The 22,460-nt window shown below is 34.9% G+C and overlaps 3 protein-coding genes across 6 annotated transcripts; 1 reads left to right on the top strand and 2 right to left on the bottom strand.

Moving 5' to 3' along the window:
• Nucleotides 1–220: 220 nt before the first annotated feature.
• On the bottom strand, nucleotides 221–2,894 carry LOC110738589. The gene is made up of 4 exons (XM_021918983.1): nucleotides 1,607–2,894; nucleotides 1,265–1,510; nucleotides 887–1,216; nucleotides 221–795 (listed from the first exon to the last, which is right to left on the bottom strand). The coding sequence occupies exons 1-4, from the start codon at nucleotides 2,892–2,894 to the stop codon at nucleotides 221–223; spliced, it is 2,439 nt and encodes an 812-aa protein (XP_021774675.1).
• Nucleotides 2,895–4,167: 1,273 nt separating this feature from the next.
• On the top strand, nucleotides 4,168–8,069 carry LOC110738749. The gene is made up of 8 exons (XM_021919174.1): nucleotides 4,168–4,360; nucleotides 5,123–5,202; nucleotides 5,565–5,638; nucleotides 5,740–5,834; nucleotides 6,109–6,217; nucleotides 7,105–7,118; nucleotides 7,352–7,453; nucleotides 7,546–8,069. Exons 1-8 carry the CDS (start codon nucleotides 4,292–4,294, stop codon nucleotides 7,759–7,761), a joined length of 759 nt encoding a protein of 252 aa, XP_021774866.1. The 5' UTR covers nucleotides 4,168–4,291; the 3' UTR covers nucleotides 7,762–8,069.
• A 344-nt stretch (nucleotides 8,070–8,413) lies between these two features.
• Nucleotides 8,414–22,122, bottom strand: LOC110738748 (DNA polymerase I-like). 4 transcript variants are annotated; one of them, XM_021919172.1, is made up of 15 exons: nucleotides 21,914–22,122; nucleotides 21,086–21,245; nucleotides 20,483–20,714; nucleotides 19,473–19,552; nucleotides 19,146–19,184; nucleotides 16,477–16,495; nucleotides 15,203–15,256; nucleotides 13,867–13,994; nucleotides 13,717–13,785; nucleotides 11,794–11,879; nucleotides 11,105–11,214; nucleotides 10,884–10,993; nucleotides 9,647–9,691; nucleotides 9,413–9,487; nucleotides 8,414–8,906 (listed from the first exon to the last, which is right to left on the bottom strand). In XM_021919172.1, exons 2-15 carry the CDS (start codon nucleotides 21,224–21,226, stop codon nucleotides 8,787–8,789), a joined length of 1,308 nt encoding a protein of 435 aa, XP_021774864.1. In that variant the 5' UTR covers nucleotides 21,227–21,245; nucleotides 21,914–22,122; the 3' UTR covers nucleotides 8,414–8,786. The 4 variants fall into 4 exon arrangements, with proteins under 4 accessions (XP_021774864.1, XP_021774863.1, XP_021774862.1 ...); XM_021919171.1 differs by having other exon boundaries at nucleotides 8,429–8,906; nucleotides 21,086–21,249; nucleotides 21,902–22,122; XM_021919170.1 differs by having other exon boundaries at nucleotides 8,430–8,906; nucleotides 21,086–21,249.
• Nucleotides 22,123–22,460: the final 338 nt, after the last annotated feature.

Raw genomic sequence — 22,460 nt, 5'->3', positions numbered from 1 at the left:
AACTTGAAGATGTATCGGGTAGACTTCCCGACCGAGATAACAGATGTGATGTGGAAGAGGTTTGTCCCTGGGTTATCTCAGAGTGTAGTTTTAGGTGCCCTCACCAGGCTTAGTGCTGCAGCTCCTTCGGTTGCGCCTGGTTACATGCAGTGGCTGTACAGGTTTTGATCTCATCCATTACAAACTACCTAACTAATGCATCCCACATGTCCCTTCTCAATTAATATTGTTGATCCCATCCATTAACACTATCCTCGTGGTGTTCAGTCCACCAACCGGCGATCGGCAGGAGAGGTGAATCAGGTACAAGGTCAAGACGGATGAAATGTGATCCACCAACTGTAGCAATCACAAACTCTCGAGTCGGTGACCGAACCCCATTGCGTGCCCTAAGCGGTAAGACTGTGATGCGTGGGTAGTAGCAAGTTGGTACTAGGCCTACCCCGAGACAAATCACCCTTGCGTTGAACCACGTAGCAATAGGAAATAAATCTTGAATTGTAACCATCCAATGCCGCTCCCCGACAGCCCCACCATTCCATCGAATACGCACTACGTTCGTCCAAAGTCGCGCAAGCCCGTAAATTCGTTCGTACAAATCAGGATGACCAGCGATCTCGTTCGCTATTGTTTCCCGAGCGTCAAACCACAGATTTTGATCGCCAAAGAAGAAGTTGGCGACACAACGAAAGCCACAGTTCCCATCACCAATGACATCCTTCCAAGACGAAATGTACGACAACATTGGGCCTGGAAGCAAGTTCAAATACCTGCATTGACTAATGTCACTCGGATCTACAACACAAAATTAAAAGATAAATTATTAGTAAAGCTACAAGTATTAAGTTTACATATTTTAATATTACATATAGAATTTTAATATTACCTGGTTCTAGGTCACCACCACGTTGAGTGTGTTGACGGTTCACATGCTCGAAATAACTACGATCACGCCTGGTGTCATTTTTCCTCGGTCGACCACGAGTGTTGAGGTTGACATGTGGTTCTTCAAGGTGTGTATGATCCGGATGTAGCTCCTCTTCAATGATTCGCGTTACATTTCGACGTACGGTCGGGTCACTTTCCATGACTTCATCAATTAGGGACCGAAAATGTGCAGCCTCCTCGGTCGAATCATTAACTACTTCAGGAATGTTAACACCATCACCAATAACCAGTGTCTTCCAAAAAGAATGAATTTGGCTGCTATACAATCCTGTCTATGCAACTATCGAATCATGTATCTGGCAAGCACATGGAAGACCATGGGTCACACGCATAGCACATCCACACCGTTCATGGACCTGGTAACTCAAATCCCGCATCCTTTTCGTCTCGCTATCCAGTACTTTCAAGCAATGTTGAGACACTTTGCCATTTATACGTGACAGTGGCAATTGTCTGTACATCTGACCAATTTTAGACCTTGATGCCTCCAAGTCATTACGAATTTGTATGATGCGATTACCGATATGACAATGGACTCGGGTCCATACGGTATCCAAAGAACCTGCCAATGATTCTAATTAGTAAATGCATTTTAATTTTTTAATTATAATTACAATTACGTAACAACGAGAACAACTAATAAAATAATACAACTAACCTGTGGATGATTCAAACCAAGTTTTCACTGCTGAATGTTGGCTATCAACTCTGCAGTTGGTGGTGTTACCAAAGTGAAGAACCTGGTTCGTCCAAAATTTCACAAATTTCTCCTTATGACAAAGCCATGTTCTCTGAACATACTGAATCACTGCCGGATATTTTCCCCACCTCACTTGCATGGCAGCTAGAGCATGATCATACTCCGCCTGTGTTGTTGCATTAACGATTTTGAACCATTTTCCAGATCTAAAACTGACACCAACCTTCTTGTTCCCGAACATCTTCGTCACCTTAGCCTCCACATCTCCGTTGATGTGCCATAGACAGAGTAAATGTGACGTCCCTGGAAAGACTTCTCTCAAAGCCGCACATAGCCCAAGATCACGGTCTGAAATAAATACAGATGGCTCTTTATCAAACCCAATCAACTCCCTTAATCTCTGCAACACCCACCGATAGCTAGCCGTGCACTCGTCGCGCATGAAAACATATCCAACTAGAAAATTCTGGTTTGTCGGTGTCACACGTACTATCTCAAAGAAAGGCATGTTATATCGATTGGTCTTGTAAGTAGAATCCATACCTATGACATGTGGGTATGTGCGGAGTATGTTGACCATGATCGGGTGCACCATAAATGCATGTTGCAAAACGTTGTGATCATCGTTCGTGACCCAGTAAATGTATTTACTCTCTCTCGCCAGATGAAGAAATTGCTGAACAACTCCTCTTCCTTCGGACATCTCCATCCTGAAGTCATTTCGGCAATTGTAAATGTGTCGGATGTTTGGATGATCATCAGGAAATTGCTCGGCAATAGTGGACATGATGTTACGGGGAGCAACCTTGGACTTTGTCATGTCCCGCACAACCTGTTTTGCACCCGGACTCAATCCGCTCACTTTACGGTGACCCTCTTGGTACACAATCATTGGGCGGTTATGTGTACCAGTGTGATCATTTTTTGCAATGATCTTCCAACTGTCGGTGCTGACTTCATAATATATCTTGATGTAGAATGGACAACCATTAGCTTTGGTTTTGGTGTCCTTCCGTATCGCGTTCTCCAAATCTCTCGGCTTGCTCCTTCGTGACCAATCACATCGCAAATACCGATACAGCCTACCATCTCTGATTTTGTTATAAGACGATTTCACCAATATAAATCCCAATTTTATGGAAACACCATCAGCCCATGTAACTGCATCGTCAAATGTAGGAAAAAACGTATCCGTGACAAAATTCCCACTATAATTCACACCGTCACCGCCTTCCTCAGATTCCATATCCTATACAAATTAAACAATACATGGTTTATGTCAAAATAATAATACTAAAAACAATAATAATAATAATAATAATAATAATAATAACAATAATAATAATAATAATAATAATAACAATACTAATAATAATAATAATAACAATACGAATAAAAATAATAATAACAACAAATACAAAACAATAACAATATTAATAATAATATTAAAAATAATAATAATAAATTATAACAACAAATACAAAACATTAATACCATAACATTAATTACTAAATAATAATAATAATAATAATAATAATAATATTCTTATTCTTATTATTATTATTATTAAAATTATATTTCTACTAATTAATAATAAGAATATCAACAACAACAATAATAACAACAACAACAATAATAACAACTACAACAACAACAATAATATCAACAACAACAACAAAAACTACGATAATGATGATGATGATAATAATAATAATAATAATAATAATAATAATAATAATAATAATAATAATATTTTCAATAATAATAATAATATAAATAATAATAATGTTACAAAAAATAATCATATTACTAATAATCATATTAATACAAAAAAATTACATTAATTATCAAATACTAAATCACAACAATAATCACAAGACCACGAAAAAAAAAACTTAATTAACATTAAAAAAAATAAATAAACGTACTTAACATTTTTAAAAAAAAAAATAAATAAACAGGGACATCCGCCTAAAATATCCAGATGTCCCTAGGTAGATCCGCCTTAAATTTTCGGATCTACCATGAAAGATCCGGATTTTTCAGGCGGATCCCTACTTCCACTTGAAATTTCCGGATGTTCCATGGTACATCCGGAAATTTTAGGCGGATGTACCTAGGACATCCGAAAATTTTAGGCGGATGTCCTATTTGCAAAAAATTAAAAAAAAAAAAAACTTACAGAATGTTCCGACGCATTTTCCGGCGTACGAATGTTCCACTCGCCGTCCATGACCCAAGACCCGTCGGAAAATTTTACGATTAATTATTATTTTTTTAAAAAAAAAAATTAGGTGATCGTGGGGACTAATTTGGTTTTAAGGTCGTGGGGACCGATTTTGGGAGGCTCGGGATAGCAAGGTCGTAATGTGAGGGGACCGTATCATGAAATGTGTCCAAATGGGGAACAAGGTCCCTTTTATAACACAAATTGCATAATGGACATAGTTGTCCATTCAAGTCAAAATGGGAGCGTTACCCGGTAAAATGGGAGTGACGAATAGCAGTTGAGATTTTAAACTGGGAGTATCTTGAGAAGGAAATGCACAACTACTAAAGATATCTTTCATAAGAGAGCACAACTAGCTGAGGCAAGTTCACTTCAGTTCAGAGTATACACAACACAAGTCACAACCTTGACGAATGCTAATAGCAAATATGTCGATTTCCATCTCTTCTTCGCCAATTCCCAATCTTCTTCGCAATTCCATTGTAAGAATTTTTATTTCTACCCCTTTTTTTTTTTCAATTCTTCATTTTTTTTTTTGTAAATGTATTAAGGCAACCTTATCTTTATTGTCAATTTTTACTAATCATTATTATGCACCAAATTGTTTAAGTGGGTGTTCTTATTTTCACCATCATAATAATGGATGAATTTGTAATGACCTTAATTGAATGAAATTCACAAGGGTTATTAAATTTTTTGCATTTTATGAACTTATGCTACTTGCAAAATTTCAAGGGTTGAATAAAGTTCATAACTTTTGCTGGAATGATTTTGTAATTTTGTATGAAATTATGTTATTTGACTTTGACAATCCAAATTGCATTATAATTGGTGTGAACAAATAACAAATTATCACCTAATTAATCTCATACTTCCATGTTAGTAGGATTTCAATTTCAATCAACTGAAATTTGGATAGTTGAATTTGGAACTGCTGTGTTATTTGGTCAATTAATGGACCCAACCAAGCTTCTGTGCTTTCATTCTGTGTGGGAAATACTAAGTGACACGGTACCGGGTTTTATTCAAACCGGAGCATTAAACCAAACAGATAGTATGCTTGAATAATATGAAGTGCATGTGTATAGTGTATTTTGTTAAATTATCTAACACCCAAATAATGTGGAATTGTGTACAAGTAATGTCTGCACAAAAATTATACAGTTTGAAAGTTGTAATGTATTATAAAGTAATGTATGTGTGATTTAGTTAATTGTATTTCTCTTGTGACTCTTGTTTGATAGTTCAATGTTGCTTTCGGCTATACTATCCCAGGAAGGCGATGTGTTACATTTTGTTCTATCCGACAAGAATCTACTGAAAGGTGGGTTTTACTTCTCGTTTTGCTTATTATTTCTTTGGTGGTGATAATGCTTCTCTCACTGTGAGAGGGCTGTATGCCATGTTTGTTTGACAAATTCTTGTATTGGACAATCAGACCGGGCTATTTTTACACTGCAAACATTGTAAGATATGCAAAATACGCAAAGGAATACACTTACTAAATAAGTTTGAAAATATATAATGAGCAGAATGTTTTATGTTCATAGTAAGCTGGTTAAGCTATTTGCAGAACATAAGCCAAGTTAAGGGTGGTGGATGCTGTACAACTATATAATGCTAGAAATTTTCCGCTTTCCTATGTTGTAGAATCTGAAAGTTATGTACCATGTGATTCTGTTATAGGCTGTCATATGTTCGCCAACTAAGAGGAAGAGATCACAGAGATGTTTTGAAGCCTATCGCTGCAGTTGGTTCAGGTGGTATTCTAATTGGATCAAACTACCATATTTTTTAGTGTAATTCAATGCTAATTATTATACTTATGCTGTGCTCACAAAGAGATTGCAATGTGCTTTAGGCTTGGAGACATCAATGACAGATTCAAAGGGTGGTATCCTTACATTTAAAGGTGTTGAGATAACTGTTGAATCAGAAGATGCAGAAAAGATCAAAGTGAGCCGCTTACATAAGATTATGTGTTAGCTCTATGTTGAAAGCTTGTTTAAAATGATGAACTGTAATTGATGCTTGTGTGCCTTACTATTCTTGTGAATCTTATTTTATAAAGAGTAGTATTGATCTAATATGGCACATACTTTGGAACTTTTGTTTGTTTTGTCTATCTGCAAGTCACTATCATTTCGCCTGCTGTCTAAATCATGTGCTTGCTTCACAGCATTTATATGATTACAGAGATTTGAATTCTGAAGTTCCTTTGTATTTATAGTTGAGGGTAGACTTGACTGGAGAAGATACACAGAAAGCCTTTGATTTGGTATTGTTAAACTTAACTCGTTCAGCCCCGCCAATTCCTGGGTTTCGCCGCCAGAAAGGAGGTAAAGATAGTAACCGATACAGTATTGTCAAAATTAGTAATTTTATGCATCTAACTGTTTTGTTTGACCTTTATTGCAAGATCAAGGATTGATGGTATGTCCATTTCTGTGAATTAAGGCATGCACGAAATTTATTTTTGTGGATTCATCACCTACAAGTGATTAAATTTCAAAATGTTGATAAATTCAGTCATACTTTGTTTGGTCTTTGGTACAGATAAATCTGAAGGATGTGATAAATTTTTGGTTGTAAAGAGAAATAAGTATTCGCTCAGCAATCCCATGTTTTTCATTCCATAATAAGGAAAAATCTATGCCTATAAGCTCTTTAGCTGAAAATGAGTAGTGATTTGATAAATTTGTGTATATCAACCATAGGATGTGAGATTTGTTATACTCATAAGATCTTTGAAAGTGTGCTGGTATATCGTCATCAAGAAGCTGGACTTTTTATGTTTTTTCCAAAATTGATAGCTTTTTTTTTTTTGGTAGAATTTTAACCTCCTAGGCGATTTTAAAGGGGTACATCTTCCTTAATTTTGGAAGAGTACAACTGCATATACTCAAGTAAAATTTTGGTGATAATGAATTGCAAGCATAATTTTGTACTAGTATGACTGCACTGTGTCATTCTGATAGATGTTTCATTAATTTGATGCTTAACCCTTCTTGCTTTTAAATTGCGCATAATATTTTACCATGACTTGTAGATTTGCATTTTTCACTGTTATAGTGATCTCTTGATTTTTTATTATATTCATTTTACATTTTTTATCATCAATTACCTATTGTGATTAAATTTCTCAGGTTAGTCAGCAGATTTAATAACTTGTGAACTGAGGAATTCTGACATTGTTTCCTTTTGCTTCTGCATGGGGAAAATCCAGGAAAAACAGCTAAGGTAAAAATTTGATTGTTGTTTCCTTACCAAAAATGATATACCATATACCATATAGGCATCCTAGTTTTGATTTGGGATGTTCTACATGACGTCATTGTGTGTGAAACCTTTTTCTACACAATTTTCTAAGATTCTAAGGTTATCGTACAACACAAAATGTGATTCCCTTTCACAATTCTGTTAAAACCCCTCAATGGTTAATCTATTAGTTACTGATCTCCAGAATGGTGCAGGTTCCCAAGAACTTACTTCTGGATATAATTGGTAGAAACCGTGTTACAAATTTTGTTATTCGGGAAATTGTCACCTCAGCAGTGGCAGGTTATGTGGAGGAGGCAAGTAGCTGAAACTGATTTTTGCAACTTACAGTATTTAAAGTTTTTTATTTGATAGCTATTGCTTATATATGCGCTTTTATTTCACACAGGAGAAGCTAACTGTGAAGGATGACAAGATCAACACAACTCAGACTGAAGATGAGCTTAAACAATCTTTCGTGCCTGGAAATGCATTTGGCTTCAATGTTGAACTGGAACTTATTAATGAAGAAACTGAGAGTGATACTGCTAGTGCTGAAACTGAGAGTGAGACTGCTAGTGCTGAAACTGAGAGTGACACTGCTATTGCTGAAATTGAAGCGTAACAGATTTTGTACTCAGAAGCAGTAGTATTTTAGCATTTCATACAGTTGGGCTTCAACATCTAAATATGGGTGTGTTTAACTAAATTTGTGCCCAAAGGATGCCTTTAGTCCAGCTTCGTAGCCAGAAGGCTCTATGATGTAAAAAATGTTTTGTTATATGATTTAGCAGCTATAACAAGATGAGAACAATTTTCTGCAGTCTTTGTGTCTGCTGGTGGTGCTAAAATTATGTGCAGTTTAAAGTGTTAAGGTTACCATCTTTGTTTATTTGAAAACAGAAGGACAATATTTCTATTATTATTTTTTAATTTTTTTTGACACGGGATAACGATATTTCTTTGCAGCAAGCCTCTGAGAACTTTTTTTTTTTTTTTTACATAAGCTTAACCATACATTAAGTCATTAATCAACAAGAGTTTACAAAGTACAACAAAGTGAGCTCTACTAGCTAGACACTTTGTTTGTTGGAGCTGCCTTGCACACCACATTCTCATTCCCACTTGGGCTGAAACTTGGCCACTGAAGGCTAAGGACAGCCCTTGTAAACCTGTGAAACTTGAAAGACGAAGAAAGAGACAGGACAGTAAATTCACAGATTGATAGAAACAGCCTATTAAGCAAATTGAAATGCTCACAAACCGTGCCACCAAAAGTGACTCAGAACTGTCTGAGAACTTGATAACAGTGTAAACATGCTTCAAAGAAAGAAGTTAATTTATAATGTAGGTTTTCCGTACAGTTAAAAAAAAAAAGTTAGATCTAGAAACTGTGCACACATTTTATGAAAAATTGTCAAATCATGAAGACTAATATTGTTGTTTTAAATAAGTATCAGGTCATATAATGATGTATGTACATTGTACACTCTGGATTAGATGTATAATGTATTTACAAAGGTAATTTACACCTAGAATTTGCCTAAAAATAAATCAGTAAATCCTGAACACTCTGGAAGATATGTATCGGCAACTTCTGATCTTTGCAGCAGGTTGAAATAAACCGCCTTTGCCTATTTGGTTTTTCTGTTACTGTTTCTCCAGTTTCTGCCACAAGTAGAGTGCCCTTCTGATGATAGGATCTGCTGAAAAGCCTTCAGCATAAGCACTGATTGCATTCAACAGCGCTGTGAATTTTTCGCCATCATCCTGTAATTATACAATATATATTAGGACATTCAACAGCTATATTGTTTTCCTACATGTACACAGGTGAGCCTCTTTACATATCAATTGCTAGTAGCAACTGGAACCGTCTCAACGAGAACCATGATGGGTAGAGTAAAGAATTCTATTAAAAGACCAAAAGAGTGGAGATGGGTAGAGTAAAGAATTCTATTAAAAGACCAAAAGAGTGGAGAGTCCGATAATTTAACACCAAGCTACATTTTAGACTTAAATTACTCTCTTTGTCTGTCAATAACTTCAATACTTTGCTCATTCACAAGAATCACATCCTCCAAAACACACATTTGAGTATTACTCTGGATTAGACATATTTACAAAGGTAATATCCTCCTGCATAATCTAACACTTTCGAGTGATTATTTAAGGCATGGTAAGTGGTAACCACCATTTCACTTGACTGAGCTTACTTTGCCAAAGACGGTTATAGTGAGCAAAACATAAACTTCAATGATGATATTTATACAAACCTCTGGCTTATGAAATATCAGATCAGATGTAGCAAATGGAACAAGGTAATGAGGAAGATCAGAACGCAATATTGCCTGCAAGACAATCATATGTCAATAGAAGAAAGCCACCACAATATTCTCTCTCACTAATTCTCTCAACTAAATAGAAAAGAATTGTCATCAGTGAAGTAAAAAAGGTTATCCCCACACATAAAGCGATTCAATACAAAAAAACTTTGATGAATAAATTACCAATTCTTTGCTCATGAGAGCTAGATCAGTACTTGATATCAGTGCCTGCACGGTCAAAACAGGAATGAAGTGAATACTTAAACATGCAGTAAAACAAAAACAAAGAAAAATGTATCAATATTAAGGAAAAAAAGCTATAAAGCACACTCCAGCACACAATTTAATGTCCTTATAGATAATAATTATTAGACAAGTACCAGTTGAACATACCAGAACCCAAATCTAGTTCCTGCTACTGATTTCCACAACAGAAACCAAAAGGAATTTTAAAATTTGAATTTAGAAAAAAAAAAATTATCCGATTTCCTTTTATTCTTTTCAAGTTTCAAACTTCGCAATTTTTTAGGACACTAGCACTAGGAAGGTTCTCCTTGCAAGGAAACAAAAGCATAATTAAGCCTCTTCTGTACAAAAAAAAAAAGGGGGTTATCCACCCTAAAAAATCAAATAACTAATTTGGGAATAGCACTAACAAGACTGCATTAGAGTCTAATAACTAAATAGGGCAGCTACTTAGAAATCAAATAAGCAACTGACAGAAGCAGCTGAGAAAGTTTATCCACCTAAAATATCCTCATCACATGAAGCAAAGATGTAAGGTATGCAAAATTATGTGTATTTTCACACCATTGGCAGAAGTTTTGCAGGTTTATATCCTGACATCTTCTTAAATCCTATACTTGGTTAGAAAGTCCCCAATAGTTCCTCGATCATCCACTTTCTCGCTTTTAAATTCCTCCCACCCTTTTACTTAGTGCGACCCACCATTTTATACTCTCTCTCCTTTGCCTAAATTATTGTGCAAATAGTAAATGTTAAGAACATAATGAAACGAAGGTGGTATTAGTGAATGATAATCTTAACAACAATTAAATTGCCAGCTGCCGTTTTGATTTTCTATATCTAGAGTTAATGTTTCCAATAGTCTATTATTCTACCCCACCTAAAATTATCTCAATACCTTCTTTTCATAATCCCACAAGCCCCCTCCCTCCCTTAAGAAACCATTAAACCAGTAGCTGCATGATGAAGTTTGCTCATATCCAAAATTTAAATAAAAATTTTCTTCTGTATCTTTTCCAGGAAGAGCAATCAGCAAAACAATGTTCACATGTGGGTTGCCAAAGACAGTTCAAGTATCTCATGCAAATAACATGTTTTTAACCTAGTCTATGAACACACAGTCAAACATATATCAGTAACTTGCCCTTAGATTTTCAGTCAAACAAACTCATACCTCTTTTATATGGCCTTCTCGCACTTTATCAATATTAGACAATAATTCTTCCAAAGATCCAAATTCTGTTATCAACTGAACAGCATTTACTTCCCCTATTCCTGTTACCCCTGTGTCAGGAATGACTCAAAATTTCAGAATCACGTTATATCAACCACCAAAACAAATTGAAATCTAGTCTTTCATAAAGATTTGGTGAGTCTAGAACATCCCAAACCAACCTGGTATGTTATCACTTTTGTCGCCAACAAGTGCAACAACATCAACAAACTGAGAAGGACTTAGAGTTCCATATCTTTTGGCAAAATCCTCCAGGCCATATGAGACCATTCTACACAAACCAGAGCACCAAATCATGTGAATAACAGCATAAAAAACTGAAAGGGCCAAAGAAAAGACAGTTGAATAGATATCATTTACAGTATATTTAAAATGGAAATGTCATATGACCCCCCTGGTTTGTTCAAAAATCTCCATATAAAGAAAAGTAACAGAAGTTTCAAGATTGTACAAATCCCTGTATTTCAATATTTTCAATCAAAGATTCGATCTTTCCCTCTGTATTCTGTGTTAATGGTGTGTGATAGTCCAGCAAGCCTGAGTCCATTACAGATCACAAAATCTTTCAACCCCTCCAAAGGTAAAATAAACTATTTGCATGTGCTTTGGTCACTCAACACAGAAAAATCTTGAAGCAGGGACAATGTTGACCAAAACATAATGATGAAGCCAATAAAGGTATTCACAATAACAAATCTTGACCAATTTTTACGACATGAGGAAACTATTAGCCATTGGAATACAATTTCAATCAAGAATCACATGACATGACATGCATGATCAGCTCTTATAGCGAGGATATTAGAGGAAAGAAAAGTGTTTTTAAAGTCAAGACAAAAGTAATATTAACTCATCTCCACGTGAAGCAATTCGTAAAAGACGCAGGGAAGGTGACAGAAGCTGGAAGAAATCTTTATCTGGTGAGACAACTCGGACCTATCACAACAGTAATTAGTACTAAATCAGAAATGGAGAAAATTTCAATCTTACAAAAATATATGCTAACAAAAATTAGAGAATTGCAAAGTTGCAAATGAATGAAGAGGCTGTCATGATGCAATATGTATAGGCAGTCACTAGATCTAGAGCTGGCAAAAGTTGACACGACACGAACCGGACACGAAAAAAGTGGGTTAGTGTTGAGGAGTTTCGACCCGTTTAGTTAGACGGGTCAACACGACACGACACGATTAGATAAATGGGTTGGGTTAGTGTTGAAAATTGTAACACTAAATTAACACGAGTTAACCCGTTTAATAAACGGATTGTGTTTGGGTCAACCTGTTTACACATTTAATAATTTAGAAAAAATAACTTCTATTACACTATTAACCAGCCCAAAGTGAAAATGGCCCAAAAGTGAAAATAACCTAATCTCATTCACTACCATAGCCGACATATATAAACAAATTATTAAACCCTCCTCTCACTTTACTCTTTCTCAATCACTCTCTGACTCTTTGATTTCGTCTCTTTCATATCAACATCAAGGCTGCCATAGTAGTATTTCATGGTCTTTGTCTCTTGTTTCTTTTCTTCTCATTCAATTATCTAATTCTCTCCTAGCAGTAATTTGTGTTTGAAATGTTATTTTTTGTTTCTTTAATTTTAAAGCTATAATGTGGATTCTAAATCAAGTGAAGCAATGGAATTTGTTTGAGTTGGTGCATGACTGGATGAATTTAGAGCTTTTGGAACTTGGAAATCAGTTGAAAGTTGTTGTAATGTTTTGAATTTTAGATTTACAGGTCTGTAATATTTTGGGTAAAATTAAGGTGGTTTAACATTGAATATTAAACTCCATTAATTATTATTTTAGGTGATTTTTCTTTAAACAGGTTTAGTTTCTTTTTTTACACGAACACGACCCGTTTAACTAAACGGGTAACACGTGTTAAATTCGTGTTACCCGTTTATTAAACGGGTCGTGTTCGTGTTCAGCCTTCCTGACCCGTTTATTAAACAGGTCGTGTCAGTGTTAAGGGGGTCTCCAACCCGTTTATATATGACCCGAACACGACACGACATGACACGACCCGTTTGCCAGGTCTAACTAGATCAGCTTTGAGTCTTTCATATTATACACAGCAATACATGAGACGCATATAAGTTCTTTGCTAAGAATAATCAAATAACTTAGCCATGAAAGTTGGTGCAGGCGTGCAGCTAGTGTTAAAATGAGGTAAGATGATAGTATTATCTTATTTTTCTAACCCCCTGGTTCCTTTTCTTTGGTTCTTATTCAAATCTTTAATGCAACCTGGTGAGCCCAGAAATGTGCTGGTTTAGAAAAGGGGAAAGTGAAAATTGGGATCCCTATTCCCTATGGTGGTATTTAGTTCCTTTTGAAACCCAATGAATAGTGTTATATGTGGAAGCAAATAAGGCAGCAAACTTTTGAGGGAAAAAATCTGCATTTAAATAATTTTAATCACTTTTTGTGATTCTGGTATAATTGGAGCCAAATGTCGCATTCTCAGTGACTTGTTAACTTTTTTATCGTAGTTAAAACCGTAAACTTACACAGAGGGCTTCATTAATATTGCTGCAAAGCCTGCAATGCTCCACAGGAGACAATTACTTGAATTTCAGTTGAAATAACTCTTTACTACACAAACTTCATCCATAATCAATCTAGACAGATTAGTGACAGACAGACAGACTAGTTTTTAAATAAAACTTCAATCAATTATAACATACTAAGTAAACAGCATTAGCCATGTACTTCAGCTAGATAAAATTCAGATTTCCAATCTATTTCTCAGGAACTGACCTTGTAACCAGACTCAACACTCCTTAAAGCAAGAGTTCCTATAACATCATCAGCTTCAACACCTGGTACCTGGTTTCAAAAGGGCAACAATAAGGCAATATGGAGAGAGTACTCATCTAAAATTTACAGCTGCAACACTAATTTGGTTACCTCAATTACTTTAATTGACATAGCCTTGATGGATGCTTTTAGATACTGAAGTCCTTGAACCACAGTATCAGGTGTAGGACCACGGTTGCTCTTATACTGTGGATACATGGTGTGGCGAAAATTTGTGCCTTCACCAAAAGAATGCTAAAACCATCAGTCCACACAATTACCAAAATGGAAGATAACCCTTAATAAGAAAAATTTAAACATATTTTTACATTCTGTACAGAATAACACAGAATTACTTCACTGAAAAGTACTATTTGATAGGTAAGATAGATAAGTTTTCTTCATGGGCCCACATATTGGTACACCACAAACAACATAATAATCTGCATTTGGTCATTTTAAACAATTATGCAATCAACAAATTAGAACTTCCCACTGATCAATGACATCCACAAATGTATCTAGTTTTTTTAATGGAAGAATACTCAATCCTTCAGATTCTTCTTGATCAATTCTCCATTTCTCCTTGACAATCTTCAACTTTTTCTTAAAAACTAATACTACAGGAATTCTCGATCATTCAATTACATCACATAGTACAAAATCAAAATACTCTCAAAGTAGAACAAAGTAAAGCCTTAACTACCCAAACTGATTAAAAAACAATGGTACAGGTCAAGCATCACAAAATTAGGGATTCTCTCCCAACATTCATTTGCACAGAGGAAACAAACCTAGCTTGAGTTAACATCGACCTAACCTCCTCTAGTCCTCCCCCAATCCTCTTAAATGAAGCAACCACCAAGCATATTCATAAAGGGTGCCAATTGGATATTACTACACACACTCAAATACATTAATCAAAACATATCACTGCAGATGTAATCGTTCAGTTTGCACTGTTCTAATTCAAAAATCAGATGCAAATATGGTTACAATATTTTGGGACACTTGTGCAAACACTAATATACTGTGGAATGGACCAGTCTTATATACACGGGGATAGATAAAAAGGACTGTGAGATGTAGTGGTGCCTATACGATTGCCAAATATCACTCACTTCTTTCTTTCTGGTTCAAAACTAAAAATGATAGGAATAAAGAATAATCTTTTCAGAAATGAATTAAAAGAAAAAAGGATTTGAAAAATGACAGGAAATGTATGGTAGATTCGAAGTCATTTACAATCCAAACTTCTACAAGATGTTGCAGAATTTCAATTAAGATAATTACAAATTAGTTTTTCCCTTCGGGCACAATTGCACAGTTGCACCCCTTCCACTGCTTCTCCATCAGGGAGACCAGAGACATGAAGATTTAAAATATATATATATATATATATATATATATATATATATATATATATATATATATATTGAAAGCATACCTTTGAATGTTAAGCTTTGTTTTGAGGAATTAGTAGTTTCAGCAAATGAATATCCTGAAATTAGAAAGCTCTATCAAAAAAATGAAAATAGTTCTTTCAATTATATGATTAGGATATTTCTGTTTCAAAAGGATATAGGTTAATAAAATAATGTATTGATTCAATTATTATATAACTTCAAGTCACCTAAGTCTGGCAGTCACACATATTACAGATTTTTAAAGCACAATAGCACACTGTAAGCCATGCTTAAATTATATACAGCAGAAGTTGATCATTGAAGCGATCATATTAATAAGATAAACAATAACAGAAGACACATTTTATCTTATTTCTCTAATTTATTCCTCAGCAAGTTGGTGGCAACTAAACGATTTTCAAATCAGAGTTAACAATTATATACACCAAAAATTTATAATTCATAACTGATAAATCAGTTAGACAACTTTGCCAGCTTGACCTATCAGATCAACTTCCCATTGTGTCTCTATTTGGCTTCCAGCTCACAGCCAAATTCCAATAAATATTTACCCACCATGGCCTGAAGATAAACTCAACACACCCAGAGTCTCCACCCATTGTATTGTACTATAATGAATAAAGAAGTTGAGGGTAACACTTCAGGGAATTACTTCATTTTCTTTTGGTTAACATACATTATCATGAATTTTGTCCAACTCCCAGAAACACAAAAGTTCAAAGAAAAGACAGCTCTCTGCTCAAATACATCTAACAAGAGCATAACAACTTCCATACGGAGAGTAAATTCAAGAGCATCCTCCCTTTTTAGTCAAAGATCAGAAACATCACAGAGTGGTACAGCTGACTTAGAGACGTGTAAAAAAGCTTGACCAATTTAGTGCAACTTCATAGCAAGGTTATGATTCAATTGTATAACGTACATGACTTCCATTCATGTACACACCCCATTAACAACAGCAAATTTCCCAAAATATTCTAGATAGCCAACCATCTACAGTCATTAAGGAGCTAAACTACGGTCTCTTAACTTGCATCCATAGCATCATTAGAAAACATAATAAACCACTACCAATCAGAATTACACATACCCCCTCAACAACATATAGAAGCAAGCTACAATCAGCTGGCTGTCAAGAAGCTACAGATTGTGCACAATCAAGACATCAAGACTCATGTAAATCTCGATTTTGATTCAAGAAACACAAATACAAGATATGATGACACAAGCTTAGCCCCAGATATGCTAACATCCTACAACTGAAGACATGAAAATGCCAGACTGGAAACCTCACCAATATGGTCAAACACCACCTGCACAAATTAAGTTCAACATATTAGAGGATGGCGACAGAACATACAAACCACATAAAAGTTTCAACTTCAGAATCAAATTTCTGAAATGTACTCACTTTGTAGGAGCTTCTTAAATAATTACTTTTCAACAAAAACCACTTTATTTAGAAAGAAAAAAAAAATAGGGGGAGCTTTATCTTCTGTGATACGAGAGTTACGCAAAAATAAATAGTCCTCTATATAAAAGAGAAAACTTTTGAAAAATTCGGGAATACGAGAGGGCATATTACAAATTGTCATCATAATTCAATTAGAAGTAGCATGAAAAACAAGATGAGAGAATCAAAGCCAATAAACAGTGGTTAAGGTAAGAGAAAGTAGGAAGAAATTTATTGCGAGTTCCTTTTAATTTCAGTTTGTATATACGAATTGCAAGAGAATCAAGCCTTTCAAAACCTTGAATATTTTTACTATTTCTGAATACGTTTGTTATTCAGATTCATCCTTTCTTCACTTAAATAACTTTGTCACAATTTCAATTCATTAATAAAACTATTGTCAAAATCCTATTTCCTCTCTGACCACAACACCCACAAGATGGCCCCGCAAGCAGATAATTGCAAATTTCCTTCCTTTATCTTTACTGAAATCAACAATTCAAACTTACAGATGCCCTATGATCATAGCTGCACAAATCCCATCCAACTCAAAAAACTTAAGAATGCTTGTTCAATTAAGACCAAACCTAATGCAGATGGAGGTATTCTCCCAACACCCAAGAAACATAAGTCATAAGTCAAGCATCCAGAGGCATGGCTTTGTTTGGCTGTAATTAGTATTGACTTTTGAGTCTGTTATTAGAAACAGCCATTGCAAACAAAAGCCATCACCATCTATAGAGACCTTGAATTCCACATGTAGCTTGAGACAAGAAAAGAATTTGCATAAGAAAACACAATTTCTTTCATCGCAGATTCTTTTCCCTCCCAAGCTTTGTTTCTTTCAGATCAAATCACCCATTATGGATTTTTCTTTATTTCCCTTCCTCTACTGCCTTTTCATTTAGATACTGTAAACCCAGACAAAAAAACACAATTCCTCCTTCGAAAAGAAGTTTATCTGGCGTTTCCTCTCCTCTACTTGCCATGTAAGGTTTCCCCCACATTTGAAAAATTTTGCCACGTTTTGAACACATTTTGAACTTGAACTTTTCGGAAGCGACCTGAGTCCAAATAGAGTTTCCATGCAACAGAGGCATGAAGCATGAACACGCGATTTAGTAAGCATTATATCCCCAAACAAGATATAAGCGCCCTCCCACACATCATCCTCGCAAGATTGATTTCAAACAGAGTATAACGATCAGCACTTCGTCTAGGATTTTCCTCTAAAGTCACTACCAAAGTCCCGAATAAATAAAAGTAACAGTCCAAATACTGCAGCCTGCCAATTGATAACCTATCCACAGAATAATCATCCCAATCAACTCCAGTCAGAGTAGATATATCCAAACCAATCGAGTACTTCAAAATTCACATCCCTTAGTTGACTCAAAGACTTGCAACAAAGTTAACACATTTCTATACTTGGCACCATCAGATACCACCACAGTATATTTTAATGCTTTTCTCACTTTCTAAGAATGGCCATCACTACACAAAACTGCTATAGAAAGTGTTTAATTTCTGCTGAGAAACAACAAAATTCTTCTACAAACATGTACAGTATCATTTTCCTAGTTCTCAAAATCTCATTATGAATCAATCTACCTTAATTCCATAACTCAAGCTAGAAGCAAAAAACATAAAGAGCATCATCCTTTGGTAGTGTATACTGTATAGTTACTAAAATTGATTCACATGGTCATGTTTGACACACAACAAGTAATCATGTCACATGCTTTTATGTTAAATATATTCCCAAATGTAATTGAATTAGCTTCAATTTGGTCATTGACTTCGGTGATTTGAGGTGACATCATGATGAAGATAAACATTAAGTGGATGAGCTCAGAGATGATAATAAGTTCAACACCCCCCCCCCCTCCCCAAGCAGAAAATATAGAAGCTGCAGAAAGAAAGAGAGGCAGTCAGTGTGTGCATTAAGTATTGCAAAGCTTTTTATCTCAGTGCATAAATTGAGATGATTGGCTATAATTTGCACTAGTCAACTTCCAAGTGTAGAATAATGTATTAACTTGATCTTAACATACAGAATAAGGTAAATTTTGATGTGAAATGTTAATGCTTTAAGGTGTAGAAAATTTAGGTCTAGCTCCTTATTATTAAAGCCATCTTCCTTTCTTGCATTGCCCAAAATTTCGCAGTGTTTTTTTCTAAAACCATATACTATGCTCCATAAACCCATGATACATCCAGAATAGAATTTGAAACTATAATCTGAGTGTAAGAATGAATATTCGAGCTGTGGAGGCTACTGCACTAATGATGTAGAATAATTATCATGCCAAGTTTATGTGACTGTCAAGATCGACAGGTCATAGATATCAAGGAATTGCATGCTTTTGACATTAAAATTTTGTTCACATAAAGCACTTTTAATCTAACTTCCAACTACTAAGAAAGCATTATTACGTAAAATCAAACAGAATAATACTAAATGAAATTGGAAAAAAAAAATAAATAAATAAATAAAATTAAAGCCTTACCGCCACATGCGAAGGATTGAATGTAAGCACATCAATTATCTGCAAGACAGACAAATACTAGCAATTAGAAATAAGCATTAAATAGAAGCATGCATTTCAACCTACATGCTGAGACACTCAAAAACAATATAATAATCACATAGTAATTAGATAAAGGTCGCCAATATAATGTTGATTAAAATAAAGAGAGACGTGAAGGAACAATGACAGGAAATACTTGAGCAAGATAGTGCCAGGAATATAAATAAATAAATAAATAAATAAATAAAGATGAACTACTATCCCGATAATACATGAGCAGCAAAAAGGGAGAGTGACAAAACTTACAAGAGATAAAGCGGCAAATATTGTAAGAACCCAGTCTCCGTTGCCATCAGCATTTGAAAGATAGCCATGGTGCAATTTTGCTAGAAGAACATGAAAAGATTATTCAATGTAAAACAACCAATCCTAGTTGTTCTACAGTTACAAAACATGCCCAAATCAAGGAAACCTCAGCAAACATGTGGGATAGAAAAGTAAATTATAATTAAAATAAATAAATAAATAAATAAAAACATTTAGTAATGCAACAATCAAAATTGTTCTTAGGAATGCGTTTTTGGGTTATTCACATATTCACAGATTAAAATTGACTGAGATTCATAAAATTTTTGATAATTTTAGCGAAAAGCATGGCTAATTGACGTTGCTCATACAACACATATACTTCACTATGTTATGGAATTATAAGCCCCAGTACAGAAAGTTGAGCAATGGGCAAAATGGCCCTCAAAAATGCTTTGATGCTTGCAATGCAGCTGACTTAACAAAGAACTATAACTAATAGTAAAGTATGTTACGACTTATGATCTAAAAAGATTAGAGGAATATTACTGAATCGCCAATAAATACAGAGTCCTAATGGTTTTCCTGTTACCATCATGCAATCAACCATGGCATGAAATGTTTATTCAGATAGGTAGACAAGGAACACGGAAAAAAGGAGGGAAAAAAAGCTATAAAATACAAAATCTAGCAAGTCCCGAACTCATTTATCCTAGACCTTTTTTTTAAGGAGTGGGAGTACAGTAAGCGAGAAAGAGAAAAAAGAACAGTTGAGAAGAAGTTAAACTTAAGAATAGTATTCACAACTAATCTATAGCATACATAAGATATAAGTAGTAACAGATGCTGTTCAGCACATGAACCAAATTACAATACTAAAGCACAGTTAGCCAACAGTTATTTCTTTCTAGAATTCAAATCAATGTTTTACAAATAACTGAAAGCATATATATACTTAAAAAAGAAGCAGTTATTTTGCCCACATAAACAAAAGTGCATGAAAAATATACCTAAAAGCTTGTAGTAGGCTCGGTATATAACAGCGGTCCCATCAATGAGCATCACCCTACCATTTGAAGGAGCCTCACTTAGTGCAGCAACATTGGGATTGACAAATTGCATATATTTGCGTTGCCCAATCCCTCGCTCATTTTGCAAGGAAGTTTCCACATTGCTACCAGAAGACACAAAGGGTAATCTAGTAATATCTCTTCCAGAATGGAAAAGTAACTTGGAAAACCCCTACAAAGAAAGTTGGTAATTGTTAAATCAACAAGAATCAATCAGTTGGATGCTCACTAAATCTTAGGATACACTCTTATTCAAAAATATCAGAATAAATCTGAGTAAAAGAATGCATAAAATCTGTTACTTCGACACCCTATTGTACGTCAAGTGTCGGGTGTCAGATCCTCCAACACTTCAATACAACATGAACCCAAATATATATAGTGGCTTTACAGAAATTATATAAAATCTGGAGTGTTGAAGGATCCAACACCGTGTCAAACATGACACCTAAATCCAATTCTGTGCAACATAGCATAAAAACACACAGAAACTCCACATTGTAAAGGAAAGAGCAGAATTCACAACCAAACCAGGTGAATTACCTTAGCATTGAAAATTGGAGGGAAATTTAATACATGTGATTTGCAAAGCTTACTGCCAACACTGTGAATAAGAAAGTTCTTTCCTAAGCAACCAGTTGGCCTTGAGTAGACATGAAGATGCGAAAACCGATAGCAAGCCATAAACTCATGCCAACACTATCTGCCTGTTGAAAGCTATCAAATTAGTTACTTGTCAACTTTTCTTTTGAATTAATAGCAGCAAAAAAAAAAAGAATAGCAGCAAAAAATTCATCAGAGAATGAGCTCAATCAGATATACATTGTAGGGAATAGAAACTAAATTCTAATATTCGTACGATTCCTTCTGACGATTTATGTAAGTCAACCCCAAATCATTTTGGGAGTAAGGCTTTGGTGTTGTCGTCATTGTAATATTATCCCCAACACACTAAGGTAATTACACATTCAAAAAAAAAAATCACTACTAATATCAAGTATAAAGTACCCACTACAATCACTATTTTTTTTGTTCATTTCAATTGAAACCCTATCAATTAATATTAAGTGTAAAACATAGAGTATGAAACAATTCAAGGGCATAAAACATAATTCTACAAAAAAATAAACAATAATAATTACAAATTTACAATCAACAAACACTAACCTTCCAAACAAGATAATGGGCAAAAATAATTACGTAAAATTTTATGAAGGGTATGAAAATTGATTCTAAGAAAGACAGAAAAATTGAATGAAATTGCTGGATAATTCGAAAATTAAGAGAATGACGATAACATAATAAACTTAGCGGCAAAAATATAGTATTAAAAATTGAAATTAGCAGATAATAACTAACCAAAGGTCTGACCTTGTTGCAATTCAGTGGAGTATGAAGCTTGGAGCTTGAACCCTTTAATGGAGTAGTGTAGCAGAGAGCGTTATTGGGTTGTGAGCAGAGAAGATGAGGCTGCTTGCTTTGAAGGCTTTGGGCGGTAAACCATATGGTTGCAAGTCTGGACTCTAGAGGTTGGGTTGTGGTCAACAAAGGACACCAAAAGGGCAAAAGGTCTATAGTCTATTGTTAACTCTAGGCCTATAGGGGTGTTAAAAAAACCCCGACCCACTTGACCTAAACTGATTACTCGACAACCGTAAATAACCCATCAGGTTATTGGAGGAATTTTTTCGATTTTTCAAGTTGATACCCAACCTGCTAAAATTGTGAATAAAACTTGGTCGTTGATAAAAAAAAATATGTGTCATAACCTCCATTTACCACATCATCAACAAGATAATAGGCTTAATGGCTTTTCATTGACTTTTGGCTTTTTCATTTGGTCAAACATTCAAAATTTGTGTTTAGTAAATAGCTTTTTCAGCCAGCTGAAAAATTGGCTTTTAGGCCAAAATGAAAA

This window comes from Chenopodium quinoa, unplaced genomic scaffold (genome assembly GCF_001683475.1).
Source record: "Chenopodium quinoa cultivar QQ74 unplaced genomic scaffold, ASM168347v1, whole genome shotgun sequence".
Lineage (NCBI taxonomy): Eukaryota > Viridiplantae > Streptophyta > Magnoliopsida > Caryophyllales > Amaranthaceae > Chenopodium > Chenopodium quinoa.
The sequence above is the reverse complement of the archived record's forward strand: the minus strand, read 5'-3'. Positions and strand labels throughout refer to the sequence as shown.